We start from the raw sequence: 19,349 nt of genomic DNA on the forward strand, positions 1-19,349 counted from the left end.
AATAGACACACCATTAGCCAGACTCATCAAGAGAAAAAGGGAGAAGAATCAAATCAACAAAATTAGAAATGAAAATGGAGAAATCACAACAGACAACACAAGAATACAAAGGCTCATAAGAGACTACTATGAGCAACTATATGCCCAAAAAATGGACAACTTGGAAGAAATGAACAAATTCTTAGAAAAGTATAACTTTCCAAAACTGAACCAGGAAGAAACAGAAAATCTTAACAGACCCACCACAAGCACAGAAATTGAAATTGTAATCAGAAATCTTCCAACAAACAAAAGCCCAGGACCAGATGAATTCACAGCTGAATTCTACCAAAAATTTAGAGAAGAGCTAACACCTATCCTACTCAAACTCTTTCAGAAAATTGCAGAGGAAGGTAAACTGCCAAACTCATTCTATGAGGCTACCATCACCCTAATACCAAAACCAGACAAAGATGCCACAAAAAAAAGAAAACTACAGGCCAATATCACTGATGAACATAGATGCAAAAATCCTTAACAAAATTCTAGCAAACAGAATCCAACAACATATATAAAAGATCGTACATCATGACCAAGTGGGCTTTATCCCAGGGATGCAAGGATTCTCCAATATTTGCAAATCAATGTGATACACCACATCAACAAATTGAAAGATGAAAACCACATGATTATGTCAACAGATGTAGAGAAAGCCTTTGACAAAATTCAACATCCATTTATGACAAATACCCTCCAGAAAGCAGGAATAGAAGGAACATACCTCATCATAATAAAAGCCATTATGTGATTAACCTACAGCAAACATTATCTCCAATGGTGAAAAATTGAAAGCATTTCCCCTAAAGTCAGGAACAAGACAAGGGTGCCACTCTCACCAATATTATTCAACATAGTTTTGGAAGTTTGGGCCACAGCAATCAGAGAAGAAAAAGAAATAAAAGGAATTCAGACTGGAAAAGAAGAAATAAAACTCTCATTGTTTGCAGATGCCATGATCCTCTACATAGAAAACCCTAAAGACTCCAGCAGAAAATTATCAGAGCTAATCAATGAATATAGTAAAGTTGTAGGATGTAAAATTAATACATAGAAATCCCTTGCATTCCTATACACTAACAATAAGAAAACAGAAAGAGGAAACAATTCCATTCACCACTGCAACAAAAAAAATAAAATACTTAGGAATAAATCTACCTAAAGAAACAAAAGACCTATATATAGAAAACTGGTGAAAGGAATAAAAGATGACACAAATAGATGAAGAAATATATCGTGTTCACAGATAGGAAGAATCAATATAGTGACAATGAGTATACTACCCAAAGCAATCTATAGATTCAATGCAATCCTTATCAAGCTACCAATGGTATTTTTCAGAGAACTAGAACAAATAATTTCACAATTTGTATGGAAATACAAAAAACCTCAAATAGCCAAAGCAATCTTAAGAAAGAAGAATGGAATTGGAGGAATCAGCCTGCCTGACTTCAGGCTATACTACAAAGTAACAGTCATGAAAACAGTATGGTACTGGCACAAAGACAGAAACATAGATCAATGGAACAAACCAGAAAGCCCAGAGATAAATCCACGCACCTATGGACACCTTATCTTTGACAAAGGAGGCAAGAATATAGAATGGAGAAAAGACAATCTCTTTAACAAGTGGTGCTGGGAAAACTGGTCAACCACTTGTAAAAGAATGAAACTAGGACACTTTCTTGGAGAAGGCAATGGCACCCCACTCCAGCACTCTTGCCTGGAAAATTCCATGGATGGAGGAGCCTGGTAGGCTACAGTCCACGGGGTCGCTAAGAGTTGGACACAACTGAGTGACTTCACTTTCACTTTTCACTTTCATGCACTGGAGAAGGAAATGGCAACCCACTCCAGTATTCTTGCCTACAGAATCCCAGGGATGGGGGAGCCTGGTGGGCTGCCATCTATGGGGTCGCACAGAGTCAGACACGACTGAAGCGACTTAGCAGCAGCAGCAGCAGCAGCAGCAGGACACTTTCTAACACCATACACAAAAATAAACTCAAAATGGATCAAAGATCTAAATTTAAGACCAGAAACTATAAAACTCCTAAAGGAAAACATAGGCAAAACACTCTGATGTAAATCATAGCAGGATCATCTATGATCCACCTTCCAGAGTAATGGAAATAAAGCAAAAATAAACAAATGGGACCTAATTAAACTTAAAAGCTTTTGCACAACGAAGGAAACTATAAGCAAGGTAAAAAGACAGCCTTCAGAATGGGAGAAAATAATAACAAATGAAGCAACTGACATAGAATTAATCTCAAAAATATACAAGCAACTCATGCAGCTCAATTCCAGAAAAATAAGTGACCCAATCAAAAAATGGGCCAAAGAACTAAGCAGACATTTCTCCAGAGAAGGCATACAGATGGCTAACAAACACATGAAAAGATGCTCAACATCACTCATTATCAGAGAAATGCAAATCAAAACCACAATGAGGTACCATCTCACACCGGTCAGAATGGCTGCTATCCAAAAGTCTACAAACAATAAATGCTGGAGAGGGTGCAGAGAAAAAGGAACCCTCTTACATTGTTGGTGGGAATGCAAACTAGTACAGCCACTATGGACAACATTGTGGAGATTCCTTAAAAAACTGGAAATAGAACTGCCATACAACCCAGCAATCCCACTTCTGGGTATACACATGGAGGAACCGAGAATTGAAAGAGACACGTGTACCTCAATGTTCATCACAGCACTGTTTACAATAGCCAGAACATGGAAGCAACCTAGATGCCCATCGGCAGATGAATGGATAAGAAAGCTGTGGTACATATACACAATGGAATATTACTCAGCTATGAAAAAGAATGCATTTGAATCAGTTATAATGAGGTGGATGAAACTGGAGCCTATTATACAGAGTGAAGTAAGTCAGAAAGAAAAACACCAATACAGTATACTAATGCATATATATGGAATTTAGAAAGATGGTAACGATGACCCTATATGCAAGACAGCAAAAGAGACATAGATGTAAAGAACAGACTTTTGGACTCTGTGGGAGAAGGCGAGGGTGGGATGATTTGAAAGAACAGCATTGAAACATGTATATTATCATATGTAAAATAGATTACCAGTCCAGGTTCGATGCATGAGACAGGGTGCTCAGGGCTGGTGGACTGGGATGACCCTGAGGGATGGGATGGGGAGGAAGGTGGGAGGGAAGGTCACGATGAGGAACACAGGTACACCCATGGCTGATTCATCTGGATGTATGGCAAAAACCACCACAATATTGTAAAGTAATTAGCCTCCAATTAAAATAAATTAAAAAAAAAAAGAACAACAACCACCAAAAAAACTGGAAAAAAATCTTTTTAATTAAAAAAATGAATAAATAAAACTGAACTAATGACTAAAAGTTCTATAACCTATGAAATGGAAATACTTTTGCAGAGGAAAACAACCAATTCAAGTATTTTCTGAGCACCCAAATACACGGAATCTTAAAAACTGACATGTCCTTTAGATACCAAGTGGCTCTATTCCTACATTTTACAATGAGGAAATTACTCAGATTAATTAGGTGACTTGCTCCAGAACACACAATAAGTGACAGGCAGAATAAATACTAGAGCTCAGGCCTCTTAACACAGCAGTGAACACTCTTTCCCAAAATACTATATTGCCCAGTCCTTTCCTAGACAATCCGGTTGTTCTCTCATGGAACAGAAGACAGAAAGAGAAATAAAGCTGACTACATTCATGGAGGAGAAATGAGACATGAATGTATCAAATCGGAAATCATAGGTATATGCTAACTACTACACTATCACATTAAAATAGAATACAGAAAAAGTATGGGGAAAAAAGTATTGTTAGCCTTTTTTGCCCCTCCTGAATCATATGTTGATGAGTCACTAAAGTACTAATAGTATGTGTGTGTAAGATATTTTTTTTCCCCTGAAGTATAATTGATATATAATATTAGTTTCAGGAGTCTGACATAGCAAGTCCATATTTTCATATACTACAGAATGATCACCATAGTAAGTCTAGTTACCATCTGTCACCCTACAAAGTTACTATAACATCACTGACTATATTCCCTATGCTGTACATTACATCCCCATGACGTACATTACATCCCCATGATGTATGTACTTTATAGCTCAAAGTCTGCATGTCTTCATCTCTGCCTATTTCACTTAGCTCCCACACCTTCAAGTACTATGATTGTTTAAAATTACTCCCTTGATAGAGGAACTGTGGCTCCCAAGGCATGCGGGATACAGAGAAACTGAAGATGTAGTCGATCAGATTTTGGAAATAACTACAACAGGAGGTCTGAAAAACAAAGAGGTCATTTTCATCTCATCAGTCCTAGATGAAGAGGTGAAGTCCTGAGCCTTCAGAGTGGGAGCACTGACTCCGAGACCCTAGGCTACCAGAGAATTAACCCTAAGGAATATCAAATAGTGAGAACTCACACAAAGGAAATCAGCTGAATACAAAACCCAGCATCACTCAACCACAAGTAGCACCCTGTACAGGACGCCACATCTAAACAACAAACAAAACAAAAATACAAACCCAATCAGCAGCACCCAGGATTACCACCTCACTCAGCCTTGCCCATCGGGGCCGGGGGGTGGGGGTGTGGAACCTCAGCATAATTCTCACCCAATATGAAGCTTACACAAATCCCTGGACCAACCTTAGGAGGGCAGAAACCAAAAGGAAGAAAGAATTCAACCCTGAATCCTGGGAAAAGGAGAACTCAAACACAATAAGTTAAAAAAATAATAATAATGAAAAGGCAGAGAAATACTACACAAATGAAGGAACAAACTAGAAACAGAGAAGTCCAGATAAATCAAGAGGAAATAGGCAAACTATATGAAAAAGAATTGAGAATAATGACAGTAAAGATGATCAAAAACCTTGAAAACAGAATGGAGAAAATGTAAAAATCAATTAACAAAGATCTAGAAGAATTAAAGAATAAACACAGAGACAAACAACACAATTATTGAAATTAAAAATATTCTAGAAGGAATCAACAGCAAAATATCTGAAACAGAGGAACGAATCAGTGAGCTGGAAGATAAAATGGTGGAAATAAATTCTGAAGAGCAGAATAAAGTAAAAAGAATGAAAAGAACTGAGGATAACCCCAGAGACTTCTGGGACAATATCAAACGCACCAACATTCGAATTATAGAGCTCCCAGAAGAAGAAGAGAAAAAGAGTGGGTATGAGAAAATTTTTGAAAAGATTATTGTTGAAAATTTCTACAACATGGAAAAGGAAATTGTCAATCAAGTACAAGAGGCACAGAGTCCCATACAGGATAAACCCAAGGAGAAACATGCCAAGACACACACTAATCAAACTAACAAAGACTAATAAAACACAAAGAAAGAATACTAAAAGCAGGAAGAAAAAAGCAACAAGTAACATACAAGGGAAACCCCATACATTTAACAGCTGTTCTTTCAGCAGAAACTCTGCAGGCCAGAAGGAAATGGCAGGATATATTTAAAGTACTGAAAGGGAAAAATCTACAACCAAGATTACTATACCCGGCAAGGATCTCACTCAAAATAGATGGAGAAATAAAAAGCTTTTCAGAAAAGCAAAAGTTAAGAGAATTCAGTACCACCAAACCAGCTTTACAACAATGTTAAAAGGACTTATATAGTCAAGAAATACAAGAGAAGAAAAAGATCTACAAAATAAACCCCCCAAAATTAAGAAAATAGCAACAGGAACATTTATCAATAATTACTTTAAATGTAAATGGATTAAATGATCCAATCAAAAGGCACAGACTGTCTGAATGGATACAAAAACAAGACCATATATATGCTGTCTACAAGAAACCCACTTCAGACATAAAGACACATATAGACTGAAAGTGAGAGGATGGAAAAATATATTACATGCAAATAGGAAGCAAAAGAAAGCTGGAGTAGTAATCCTCATATCAGACAAAACAGACCTTAAAATAAAGAATATTATAAGAGATAAGGAAGGACACTACATAATGATCAAGGAATCAATCCAAGAGGAAGACATAACAATTGAAAATATCTATGCACCCAACATAGGAGCACCTCAGTACACAAGACAAACACTAACAGACATAAAAGGAGAAATTGACAGTAACACAATAATAGGAGACTTTAACACCCCACTCACACCAATGGACAGATCATCAAAACAGAAAATTAATAAGGAAACACAAGTCTTAAATGATACATTAGATGAGATGGGTCTCATTGATATCTTCAGGACATTCCATACAAATGCAGAATTCATCTTCTTCTCAAGTGCACATGGAACATTCTCCTGGGTCACAAATCAAACCTTATCCTGGGTCACAAATCAAACCTCAGTAAATTTAAGAAAATTGAAATTGTATCAAGCATCTTCTCCGACCACAACGCTATAAGACTAGAAATCAATTACAAGAAAAAACACAAACCCACGGAGATTAAACAACAGGTTTAATAACCTAAAGAGACTAAATAATCAACAGATTACTGAAAAAATCAAAAGGGAAATCAAAAAATTTCTAGAAACAAATGACAATGAAAACATGACAACTCAAAACCTATGGGATACAGCAAAAGCAGTTCTAAGAGGCAAGTTTACAGCAATACAATCCTACCTCAAGACACAAGAAAAACATCAGACAGACAATCTAACTTTATACCTAAAACAACTGGAAAAAGAACAAAAAAAAAATTAGTAGAAGGAAAGGAATCATAAAGATCTGAACAGAAATAAATGAAAAAGAAACGAAAGAAACAATAGTAAAGATTAATAAAACTAAAAGCTGGTTTTTTGAGAAGATAAACAAAACTGACACTCCTTTAGCAAGACTCATCAAGAAAAAGAGAGAAGAATCAGATCAACAAAATTAGAAATGAAAAAGAAGTTACAACAGACAAAGCAGAAATACAAAGGATTATAAGAGAGTATTATGAACAACTATATGGCAAGAAAACGGATAACCTGGAAGAAATGGACAGTCTTCTTCCAAGATTGAAACAGGAAGAAATAGAAATTATGAACAACCCAATTACAGGCACTGAAATTAAAGCTGTGATAAAAAACCTCCCCAAAAACAAAAGCCCAGGACCAGATGGCTTCACAGGAGAATTCTATCAAGCATTTAGAGAAGAGCTAAGGCCTATCCTTCTAAAACTCTTTTTAAAAAATTGCAGAGGAAGGAATACTTCCAAACTCATTTTACGAGGCCACCATCACCGATACCAAAACCAGACAAGGACAACACAAAAAGAGAAAACTACAGGCCAAATCACTGATGAACACAGATGTAAAAATTCTCAACAAAATTTTAGCAAATAAGATTCAGCAACACATCAAAAAGATCATACACCATGATCAAGCTGGGTTTATTCCAGGGATGCAAGGATTCTTCAATACATGCAAATCAATCAATATGATACACCATATTAACAAATCAAAAGATAAAAACCATATGATAATCTCAACAGATACCGATAAAGCCTTTGACAAAATTCAGCACCCATTTATGAACAGAACTCTTCTAAAAATGGGCATAGAAGGAACCTACCTCAACAAAGTAATGGCCATATGTGATAAGCCTTACAGCAAACATTATTCTCAACGGTGAAAACCTGAGAGCATTCCCCCTAAGATTAGGAACAAGACAAGGGTATTCACTTCCATCACCATTATTAAACATAGTCTTGGAAGTCCTAGCTACAGCAATCAGAGAAGAAAAAGAAATAAAATGATTCCCTCTACTGTGTTCTAAATTTTTTAACCAATTATTTTCACCAGCCACTTATTTATAAGTTAACTTTATAAGTTAATAATCAGAATGCTACTAAATTGAGTGACTCATATTTCCTATGCAAAAACAGAACCCTGGTTAAAAGTAGATCTTCAGTGCCAAGGTGGTGCAGAAAGTACTAGAAGAAAACACGATCCTTCATTTTGTTTAAAGATAAAATTCACATACCATAAAATCTACTTTTAAGGTATACAATTAAAAATAAAGTATATAACTCAGTGGGTTTTGATATATTTATAAAGTTGTATAATCATCATTTATATCTGTTGATAGTTCTAGATTCAGAATATTTTCATCAGTCCAAACAGAAACTTCCATACCCACTAAGCAGTTGCTCCCAGTTACTCACAATCCCTAGCTGCTGAAAACTATCAGTCTGTGTTCTGGCTCTACAATTTACCTTTTCTGGATATTTCATATAAAGTGAATCACACAACACGTGACCTGTGATGTCTGGCTTCCTTCACTTAGCATAATGTTTTCAAAGTTCATGCATGTTGTAGAATGAATTAGTACTTAATTCCTTTTTATGCTGAATAATATTCCACAGTATGAAAATTATACATTTTGTTTAGCCATTCATTCAGTGAAGGACATTTGGTTTCCACATTTTGGTTATAATCAATAATGCTGCTGTGAACACAAGTGTACATGTATTTATGTGGACATACATTTTCAATTCTCTTGGGTATATACCTGTAAGCCAGTAACTTCTGGCTTGTAGGTATCTCTATGCAAAACTTTTTAAGGAGGTCATTGTTTTCTAAAGCTGCTGCACCATTTTACACTCCTAATTGTATTACACATTATATATATTTATATATGCTGAGTCCAAGTTCCCATGTGAAATAAAAATTATTTTTAAATTTATAAGTTATAAAAGACTGGTTTAAACAGTCTGAAAGAGCACTTCTATTTGTCTTTACTGACGAAAACAAGAAAAATGTCTGAAGAGAAGATAGGTCAACTTTCTTAGTAAAACAGAAATACGTAAAAGCTGAAATAAGCTGAGCTACTTGAGTTAAAATTTACCAGTTCAGAGATATGAACCATTCACATTTGTTCTTTGTTCTGATTAGGTTTTGATCTAAAATCTTTTGGATTCATGTTTTAAAATTAAGACAAGCATTCAGTAGCACTGCACTAAAGGTAAAAAAAAATGAGCTACAGAAAAGGTTATCTTGAAATGTCTTGCTAAGAAGGAACTAGAGGGGCAGAAAGAAAATGTTACTCAACTAATGCTAAAAATCCAATCCCTAAAAAAGGAATAAGGCTATTACTTATGGTAGGCCCACAATCCTTACTCCCACTCTCCCTAACACAGTTCTAGCCCACATGCTGCCACAACAGCTGACAAGAACACCAAAAATAATCAGGTTTTTTTCCATCAACTGCTAAGGTTGATGGAAAGGCTTGTGGGTTCTAGGCATATCAATCTATTTAGAGATTATGTCTATAGGACCATCAAATGGCCAATATAAATCACAACAGCTCTCTGTTTTCATAGAATAAGATTTCTATTTTAAATGACTTTAATCATATAGAGCAGACTGCACAGGAATCAACAGCAACTGGAAGCTTATAGCTTTTACAACCTTGTCCTCATGTACTTAAGTCTTCCTGACTTGTAGCAGATACACAGGGAATTGTTTCTAATGATGATCCAAAAAGGCAGATTTCAGGATGTTCTATGAACTGGTTCTAAATTAGGGCTCTTAATCAAGGGTCCACAGATACCTTCCACAAGATATCAGTGGACAAAATCAGGGAGGGTGGGAAGCATGAATTTGACTGGGAAGAAATTATATATTTTCATTAAACTATAACTTAGTATTTTTACTCATTTATGAGTATATAGGCAAAAAAATCATAGTAATATTATCAGCATCTATGACTACAATTAATCAAAATCACAATACAGTTGTAGATATCTCAAAATTGCACACTCACTGCTACTTAAAGTTGTAATAATTATTAGATCTACCATTAGATCTTGTTATTTAATAATATATCAATAGAGACCTATATTACTAATTCTTACTATTTTAAGTACTTTATTTCCATATTCCTTTGAAACCTACTGCATTTTATCTTATGCGTTTAAAAACAGTATTCTATAAAAAAGAACCCTCCTACCCTACTGCTGGGAATGTAAAGAGGTGCAACCATTATTGAAACTGATGGAGGTTCCTTTAAAACCTAAAAACTGAGCTACCATATAATCTAGCAATCCCTCTCCTGAGCCATTTATCTGGAAAAGATGAAAACCCCAATTTAAAAGATGAATGCACCCCAATGTTCATAGTAGCACCATTTATAATAGCCAAGACAGAAATAACCCAAGTGCCCATTAACAGCTGACTGGTTTAAGACGATGTGATACACACACACACATACTGGAATATTACAGCCATTAAAAAGAATGAAATACTGCCATCTACAACAATGTGGTTGACCTAAAGGTATCATACTAAGTGAAGTAAGTCAGATAGAGAAGAACAAATATTGTATATCATTTATATGTGCAATCTAAACACAAATGAATCTATATACAAAACAAAAACAGACTCGAAAACATAGAAAACAAACTTATAGTTACCAAAGGTGAAAGAGATGGGGGGGTGGGGGGCGGTAAATTAGGAATATAGATAAGATACAAATTACTATACATAAAAGAGATAAGCAGCAAGGACTCACTGTATAGCACAATGAACTATATTCAACATTTTATAATAACCTACAATGTAAAATAATCTGATATATATAATATATAGATACATATATATCACTGAATCACTTTGCTGCACATCTGAAACTAACACATAATACTATAGATCAACTATACTTAAATTCTATGGTCTGTATAAATATTTAACAGTATTGTTTCAATGTTAAATTTTCTGAGCAGGACAATTTTAGTGAAGTTATATAAGAATACGTTTATAAGTAGCAGATGCATGGTAAGAGGTATCATGATGTCTGTAATTATGAAACCTCCAAAAAATACATACACACACACATAAATAAGAGGCATGAGAGAGAAAAGAGAAGGAAAATATGGCAACATATTAAGAACTAGTAAACCTAGGATGAGGGATATACCAGTGATCATTGTACTACTAGGGCAATATTTCTGAGAGTTTAAAAAAATGAAGAGATAAGAGATTGTTCTAAGGAGGGGTCCAAAGGATTCAAGAGATTCCAAAGGGATCCAAGACACAAAATGGGTTTTTTAAAAACCCTGCTTTAAACTTGTTACCTTTCCTTTCATCCTTTTATATACCCTATGCTATAGACATGAAAAGACCATTTCCTTTTCACAATACCCCAGAGTTCCTTACTTATGTGCTTCCTAATACTTAGAATGTGTCTAAACCTTAACTATTTTTTAATACTGAATTCAATTCAAATTTATTATACCCATAAAGCCTTCCTTGACCTATTCCAATCAAGACAAATGCTTTCCTTACCCTGAAAGCACAAAGCGCACTATTTCTAACATTACAAATAGTAATCACTTCACATTACCCTGTAAAATATATTCACAATATTTGAATTCCCAAAATACAAGCTCTCCATGAATGTTTATCAAAGGGATCAAAGGGATCCACAGATGAAATGACTACACAAATGAACGACTGCCACACAACAAATGACCTGTGTCAATCTGCCTAATTCTCTCTCTGTTACTCAATATAAATGCTCAAAAACACAAGAGTTAATTTTCAGATAGCCTCAAGGCCATCTTGAGAGTCACATGACAGAGAGTGGCAGAATTAAAACTCCAGGGACACTTCCAAAAAGAGGAACAATGTCCACACCAGTTTCAACTTGGTCACAGATAATATTTAAAGAGTTTTACTTCTAGTACCTGTTCTTGGTAATGAAATTCATTATCTTCAATTTTCTGAATCTCTTCAAAAATTCTATGAAAAAAGAAAATTATAATTAGAAGACATATTTAAATTTCTCACTGGAATCATTGGCAAGAAAAGAGAAGTATAAAAATAAACAGAATGCCCACATAACCTGTATATTTAACATACATTCACATGTAGAATAATAAGGGTATGGAACCAATAACAGAAATTTAAAAGTGAAAAGTATTAGTCACTCAGTCGTGTCTGACTCTTTGTGACCCTATGGACTGTAGGCTACCTGGCTCCTCTGTCTATAGGGTTCTCTAGGCAAGAATACTGGAGTGGGCTGCCATTCCCTTCTCCAGGGGATCTTCCTGACCTGGGATGGAACCTGGGTCTCCTGCACTGCAGGCAGATTCTTTTACCATCTGAGCCACCAGGGGAGTCCCTAGGTAAGTGAAGTTTAAGCAAGAAATGCCTGGAACACCATCAAGGTAGGCCTAATCCATGTCGATTGGCAGCCTGAAGGCTAAAACATACTAGGATTGACCCTTGGTCTAATTCTAATAAGTATATATATATATATAAATATTACCTTTTCTCTGGGCCAAGCTTTTGCAGCATTTTTAAATACTGGAAGACAGTATGAGCAACCTAAAAACAAAGCATCTAATTATACTGTTGCATAAAGTGATATCTACGTAACTTAAAAACCCCTCCATTTTAATTATTTACCTCATAGAAATGTTCATAACCCTCATCAGTCAATGTAATAGAAATGCTGAACACTGAGTAAGTAGAATTTTGCTCGAATCCTGTCTCACCATTTCCACCAAAGAGTGCAAGAGCCCAGCACCTACAGTGAGGAGAAAAAATTATTCCAATCGGTATCTTGGGATTGACAGTACACAAATGCTTCAAATTAACAAACTAGGTAGGCCTTCTATGTAAAATATGGGAAGCCCAGACTTTGAAGCAAACATGGCTTCCAACAGTAAGTTTAAAAGTACAATTTTTTTACAAAGTACAAAGCTTCCCAAGGAATTGTAGTGCATACAGAAATGACCAGAAGGAAATAATAGTTGGTATTTACTCCTTCAATGGAAACCCTAATATTATAACATAGTAAAATATTAAGTCTTATGAAGCTACAGTAATTTTTTGTTGAAGAGAATAGCATAAAATATTTAGAAGCATGTTTTCTGGAAAGCATTTCTCTCTCTCTCTCTCTCTTTTTTGGCCACACTGCTCAGCTTGCAGGATCTTGGTTCCGCCACCAGGGACTGAATCTGGGCCCTTGACAGTTAAAGCATGGAGTCCTAACCACTGGACTGCCAGGGAATTCCCCTGGGAGGCATTTCTCACATCTCATTTTGAATGATCTCCCAGAAGAAGCCTTAAAAAACACTTCAGATACATCCCTACTTAGAATGTTAAGTAAGCTCTTTGAGACCATCAGCTAACCTGACTGCACAGGTTATATAGGAAAAAATCAGTCAGACTATATTTTTTCTAACTAGAATAATCCTGAAAGTCTAAAATAAGAAAAGAGGAAGCCAGAATGAAAAATTTGAAATTCTAATAAAGTACAGTAAGATTAAAAGGTTATATAAATCCAAAATCATATAACATTTATTATATAAAGAATATATTTAATTTCATTCCCCTTTTTTACTAGTAACCCTGCCCCTCAGCTTTCTTTGAATAATTTAGTACACATCAATGTTTTAAAAGTCTTTAAATTTCTCATCCACCTTCCATTCTTGCAAGGAATTACTTTAATGTGTTTTGGTCCTGATTCTAAAGTTATATTTCTACTATTTGACTAGGTAACTTAAACAAGTGCTTAAATGCTTTAGGAAACGTTCTGGCTATTTTCTAAAACACATGGCTGTTCACAGTCCCACATATTTCTATAATTTATCCACCCAATGAAGTTTTCATTAAAGTCTACCTTCTGGGGTGAGAAAGGCTGAAGATCCACAGCATTTAAAATTGACTTTATTATTGTTCAAATGCAAATTCTTAATTAGAGCTAACCTTTTATGTAATTCAGGACTCATGGTTCTATAAAACTGTTGTCTATTATTTTTAAGAGATTGCTACACTGAAAATATTTATTAAATACTTGCTTTTTTCTAAGGTAAGAAAGAATGCTGCCTTTGCCTTCATGTCCAACCAGCCAAGAGATATAATGAAGTGGTTTCACCCTTTAAAAAAAAAAGTTAAGATCAGAAATTTTAAAATATTAAGGTATAAATACCTTAATTTTACTTTAGAAAATCTTACTTCTGAGACTGATATTTGAGAATGTGGTTATAACTTGTTTTCACATAAATTCCATTAAATATGAAATTATAATTAATTTGATAGCAGCAAGACAGAAACACTTGCTTCTTTGTTAAAATAAATTTTTCCCCACAAAAGCTAATTTACTGGAAGTTCATATATCTGGAATAAACATTGGGTTAAAACAAATACACAGTCTATTAAGAAAAAAACAACTAGATCAAAACATATAGAAATGGTACAGTCTTTGGAAAACAGAATCATGGATGACTTTTTTCCACTTTTTAGTAGTTCTCAAGATTTCTACAATGAATTACACTTTAGTAATCAGGCAGAGGATAAACAAGGCTTTGCTAATTAAGAAAACAGAATAAGAAAATACAAAAAAGAGGAAGAATGGTGTATATATAGTATAATTCCATTTCCATAAAAAGATATGTTTTATATTTATTATTTTAATGTCTGAAGGATATACAAGAATCTATTAATGTTAGGCATATTTGTGAGGACAGAGGAGATGCAGAGTTTTACTTTTTACTTAATATTCTTTGTCCTTAATATTACATAAGCATACTATTTTTCTAATCAAAATTCAAAACAAATAGAATAAACTTTTAAATATGCATATGATCATTTTAACATTTTTGGGGATACTCTAACATACAATCAATGAATATTACTACTTCCTATATTATCCCTACACTAAAAAAAACAAACAGACAATACACATGTTCTCTGCTTTCTAAATGGAGGCATACTGATCTTGTTTGTTAACTTCAAGGGACTAGATTGTTAAAAGCATTTTTTACTGAACTGAGCTTAAGCAAAACACATTACTTTTCTTTCCTTCTGCTTGTGTGTCTTCTTGGGTTTGTTTTGTTGGTAACAGTTTTAGAAACTTAAGCTAACTTTTTATCAGTTCATTAGCATTTATTTCTAACGAGAGAAGCCTTTGTACCCACTTAATGATCCTAACCTTTAAAGAATTTCTTAGCTCATGTATATGGCTCCTGTAAGATAATTATAAGAATAAACTGAAATGTTTTCCTAACTTCTACAAATCTGACCTAACTCATTCCCAACTCAAGTTCTTGAGATTTATGCTGTAGTTGTATGCCACACTCAAAATTACTTAATTTTACTTTTCACAAGATCAAACTAAATGGTCACCACTAATAAATAAATCATAAGCTAATATATATTTATACTCAAAGTACTAAAGAAATTATTACAAAAGTTAGCATTCACACTGAGATACTTAATTTAAAACACTCAGGAAAAACAACTAATCCTAAGAAAACTCTAGCTTTTATATCCAGGAAGATATTAAAACATATAGCAAAGGCAAAAATCCTGAAGTAGTGGTGTGCCAGTTTATCATCTTACCTGCATTTATAAATATGGAGTGCCCAAATTTAAACCACTCAGTATGTTTTTAAAATATGATTCTCAGTCAGTATCTAATGGAGTAAATTTGCCTTTGAAATCTTACCTGTAATGCTGCTGTTGAGGGGGAAGTGCCCATGTGATGGTCAGAGCATGGATTTTTCTAATTGGAACAACTGAACAAAAATATTTTTCAGAAGAGCAGACATAAGTGTTTCTCCACAACTTATATATACTATGTTACATGAAATTTAAAACAATTCTATATATTTCATCCTCTAATAAGCAGGGGAAAGTTAAACACAATGCAATTATTATTTCAAGTTGCCAATTTTCCACTTTGAATACTGCAATTTTGTAAATTTCTTTTCAATTTGGTTTCACAGATAGAGAAGGCATAGATAAAAGAACTATGAAAATATGAACACCCCTAAGGATGGATCCCTTTTTGCAAGAACAGGTACATGACTAGGAATAAGGAGACCCATGGCTGAAATCTAGCTCTACTACTATCTTGCTATGTGAGTTTATAGGACTTTGAGAAAATAAACTGCATTTAACTCCTTCTGAATTGGTTATGGTATGATGAGTTGGGGTAAATTAAAGTAACTCTAAGATTCTTCCCAGTGCTACTATTCTACGATTCTTTGAAGAGAAAATCTACAGTCAGAAAAAATACAACCAAAAATAAGCTGCCTCTGGGAAGAGTCAGCTTAGTTAGAATGGAGGCAGCAGCAAATAAAGTGTGTGACAAAAGTCACTGGTCAGAGAAAACAAAGAGGAAAGAGACTGGCAACTGGGGTGAAGAAGAAGAAGGGAATAATTAGCCAATTAGGAGAAACAAAAATATTTGTCATGATAAAAAAAAGTAAAGAAAGAGAAATGGTGAATTAGGAATGCTTTTGCAATATTTACTATAGGCAAACTATTAAGCAAATTATAGCATAACCATGTAATGGCTCATTGGGTGGTTATTACAAACATAATATTAAATGAAAAAAGCAAGGGACAGAAGTGTATATACTTTATAATCTTACTATGTTATGAAAATATAAGTATAGAGACTCGAAAGAAAATTTGCCAAAACTCCTTCTCTGGATGGTAAGATTTACGGGTGACTCCCCTTACCCATTTTTTTTAACACTAAATTTGTCTCATTTAATAAAAATTAGTTTTACAGTGAAGATAAACAGAAGTTATTTCCAAAGTGTTTTCCCATCCTCTATTTTTGTCTTTAAAAGGCAAAAAAGAGCAGAATATAGATAAAATAAAGTAGGAAAGAAACAAAAAAACACCAAGAACAAGAGGAAATGAGAGAAAAATAGGAAGAAAGCACAAGACAGACTCAAGCAGCATCAAGGTACCAGACCAATGAATCTGCTACTAGTTAGTGGCCTGCTATCTGTCACTAGTTGGATTTCCATTGTCTATCTACTTCCTTTCCAATCTAGCTGTACTTTCTGTTGTATTCTCATTTTCAAAGAAAATTGGCAGCCCCGATTAAGTTTTAGAGAATGTGCTAAAGTTATTTCAAATAGTTTTAAACCTTTGGTTCACGAACCTCTATAAAGTTTGTTAAATGCTGGTGTGTCAAATGGATCCGTTAAATGGCCAAAGTTTGGTTTGGGTAACCCACTGAAAATAAAACAAATACATTAAAATTTAATTGGCAAAAGCCTTTATAAGCAGTATTTTTAGGGATACCTAAACTGATAGGTATTTATAATCTATTCTATGTGCCCCTGGTTGAGAAGCATCCTAGGCATAAGCGAATGGATGGCAAGAAAGCCACAAAATCCTGAACTACACAAACTATTCTTAACTTCAACCCCAATAACTCAAATACTTTTAAAACTCATGGGAGACAGAAAACAATGAATTGAAGGGACCTCCCCTCCCAATATTTACTGTCTCTATCAGTCCCATTCAACTTTAGTTCTCGTCTTAGTAGAAAGCCATTTCAGAGAGAAAGTTTATACCAGAGATATTTTTTTGATACAACAAATACACACTGAGTGATTCTTAGAAATCAAGTATGGTATTAAGCACTGTGGTATTTAAAAAACTTGGATTCTTCCTTCTAAAGGCTTTGCACACAGTTGAATATACTGTTAACTAATATTTCTCCTAAATATGGTCAATATGAAATCAGTATTAATTACCCAGAAGACTTTTTAACCTGTCTGATTAAGGAACGAAAGTTCTTAATGAATAATATTTATAAGAATTTTTTAAATTTAAAATTCTTATCAGGGATTGACCAACAAGACCTAGTGAATCCCTCTATTCTATATGTGTTGTGCTTAGGTGCTCAGTCTTATCTGACTCTTTGTGACCTCATGGACAATAGCCCGCCAGGCTCCTCTGTCCATGGGGAGAATGGACAGAATTCTCCAGGCAAGAATACTGGAGTGGGAGGCCATCCCCTCCTCCAGGGCGTCTTCCCAACCCAGGAATCAAACCCAGGTCTTGCATACTGCAAGCAGATTCTTTACCATCTCAGCCCCTCTATTTGAAACACATTTCAGTCTGTCACTTGATACTTAAGGAGCTAATATTCATTTTTTATAAAAACAAACAAACCAACCCCATAATGTTGGCATGGCTTTCATTATCTTTCCTTACTTAAAAGTACTGTTAGTATCAATGGAAATTTACATTAAGCAAGATAATAATAACCAATCAGTTGTTATTACAAATTATTCTAACATTTTTAAAACTAATTTCTCTTTCATAAATTTAAAACAAATTGTCTTGGAATGAAGAACTGGAAAAGTCTAGCCCACTCACCTGATACAAGAAAAAAACAATCTGATTTCATTTAGTTTACTAAAATGCAAACTGCTAAGAGTGAGAAGAGAAACTTATTTGCTTAAGACTTAAATTTTTTGTATTCTCTGTAATAAAAAATGTAACAATAAAGTATCTTTTAAATATGCGTATTATTTTTATGAATTTGAAGTGGACCAAAAAATAGCAGCTTTCTGAGCTGGAACTCTACATCCAATTTTGAATAAAAGGCAATTTGATTTAAATATATGCAACAGGCAATATGTAAAGTGAATTATCATCTACAAGATTATTCTTTTGTGAGGGAAAAGCATTCCAAGTTCCAAACCACTGACTTAAAAAACAAACCTTCAGAACATAATTTGTTCTGAGGCAAGGGATACATGTAAGTATATGTATATTCTACTCTCAATACAATAATACAGTTTCAAGCACGGGACACAGTAACAAAAAAGCTCTGAAGAAACATAAAATGAGGCATAAATTCTTCAGAGTTACTGCTTACTATAAATTTACAAGCTTGGAATTTTGAACTACAGAAACTATGGAAACTTGGGTATTCAAGTCAGTTTTCCCTCTCAAAGGCTGTGTTATCTTGCTGTGTTATCTAAACTACTTTAGGTCTTAATTTAATTACCCGTTTAAAAAAATAAACTAAAAGCAAAAAACAGCCTCTTTAACTCCATGATTAACTCCATGATTTATGAAAATAAATGTCTTACTTGTTTGGTATCTGAGAGAAGATTTCAGTCACCCACTTTTCCAAAGTATCCAGAGTTTCTTTGCGGAGAAGGCAGGAAGGAGACAAGAAAGGCAATGTTGTTATTAAAAGTAGAAATGCAATTAGATTTCTCATGGATCTTTAGCTATAAAACAAAGGAATACTTTAATTTGGGCATCACTTGCCACTCCTTAACCAGTAATCAGTAACAGGAAAAATAACTATTTAAGTCTTGAGATACATATAATTTAATTTTGTTGAGACTCCTTTATTCTTTCTTCCTAGTGAATTTAGAAAAAGCACACAAGTAGAAAAAAAGTTTTTGCTAGGCAAGAGTGAAGGACAAAGAGATGAGAATACATCAATCACCATTCCAAAACTTACCTCCTCTAAGGTTTCTCTTAACTAACCTACACTACACTGACCCTTCTCAGCAGCTCCTCAGTACTATTAT

At 34.3% G+C, this 19,349-nt stretch overlaps 1 protein-coding gene across 2 annotated transcripts in view; it reads right to left on the minus strand.

Moving 5' to 3' along the window:
- Positions 1-19,349, minus strand: part of NRDC (nardilysin convertase) — a 112,648-nt gene that overhangs the window by 21,547 nt on the left and 71,752 nt on the right. For both annotated transcript variants that reach the window (XM_069591221.1, XM_069591210.1), the window contains 7 exons: positions 18,897-18,954; positions 16,946-17,019; positions 15,491-15,560; positions 13,842-13,919; positions 12,445-12,565; positions 12,305-12,363; positions 11,721-11,775 (listed from right to left, as the gene is read on the minus strand). In XM_069591221.1, the coding sequence (XP_069447322.1) occupies positions 11,721-11,775; positions 12,305-12,363; positions 12,445-12,565; positions 13,842-13,919; positions 15,491-15,560; positions 16,946-17,019; positions 18,897-18,954 (515 nt within the window). The remainder of the gene's footprint in view (positions 1-11,720; positions 11,776-12,304; positions 12,364-12,444; positions 12,566-13,841; positions 13,920-15,490; positions 15,561-16,945; positions 17,020-18,896; positions 18,955-19,349) is intronic.

The sequence above is a fragment of the Ovis canadensis genome, chromosome 1 (genome assembly GCF_042477335.2).
Source record: "Ovis canadensis isolate MfBH-ARS-UI-01 breed Bighorn chromosome 1, ARS-UI_OviCan_v2, whole genome shotgun sequence".
Lineage (NCBI taxonomy): Eukaryota > Metazoa > Chordata > Mammalia > Artiodactyla > Bovidae > Ovis > Ovis canadensis.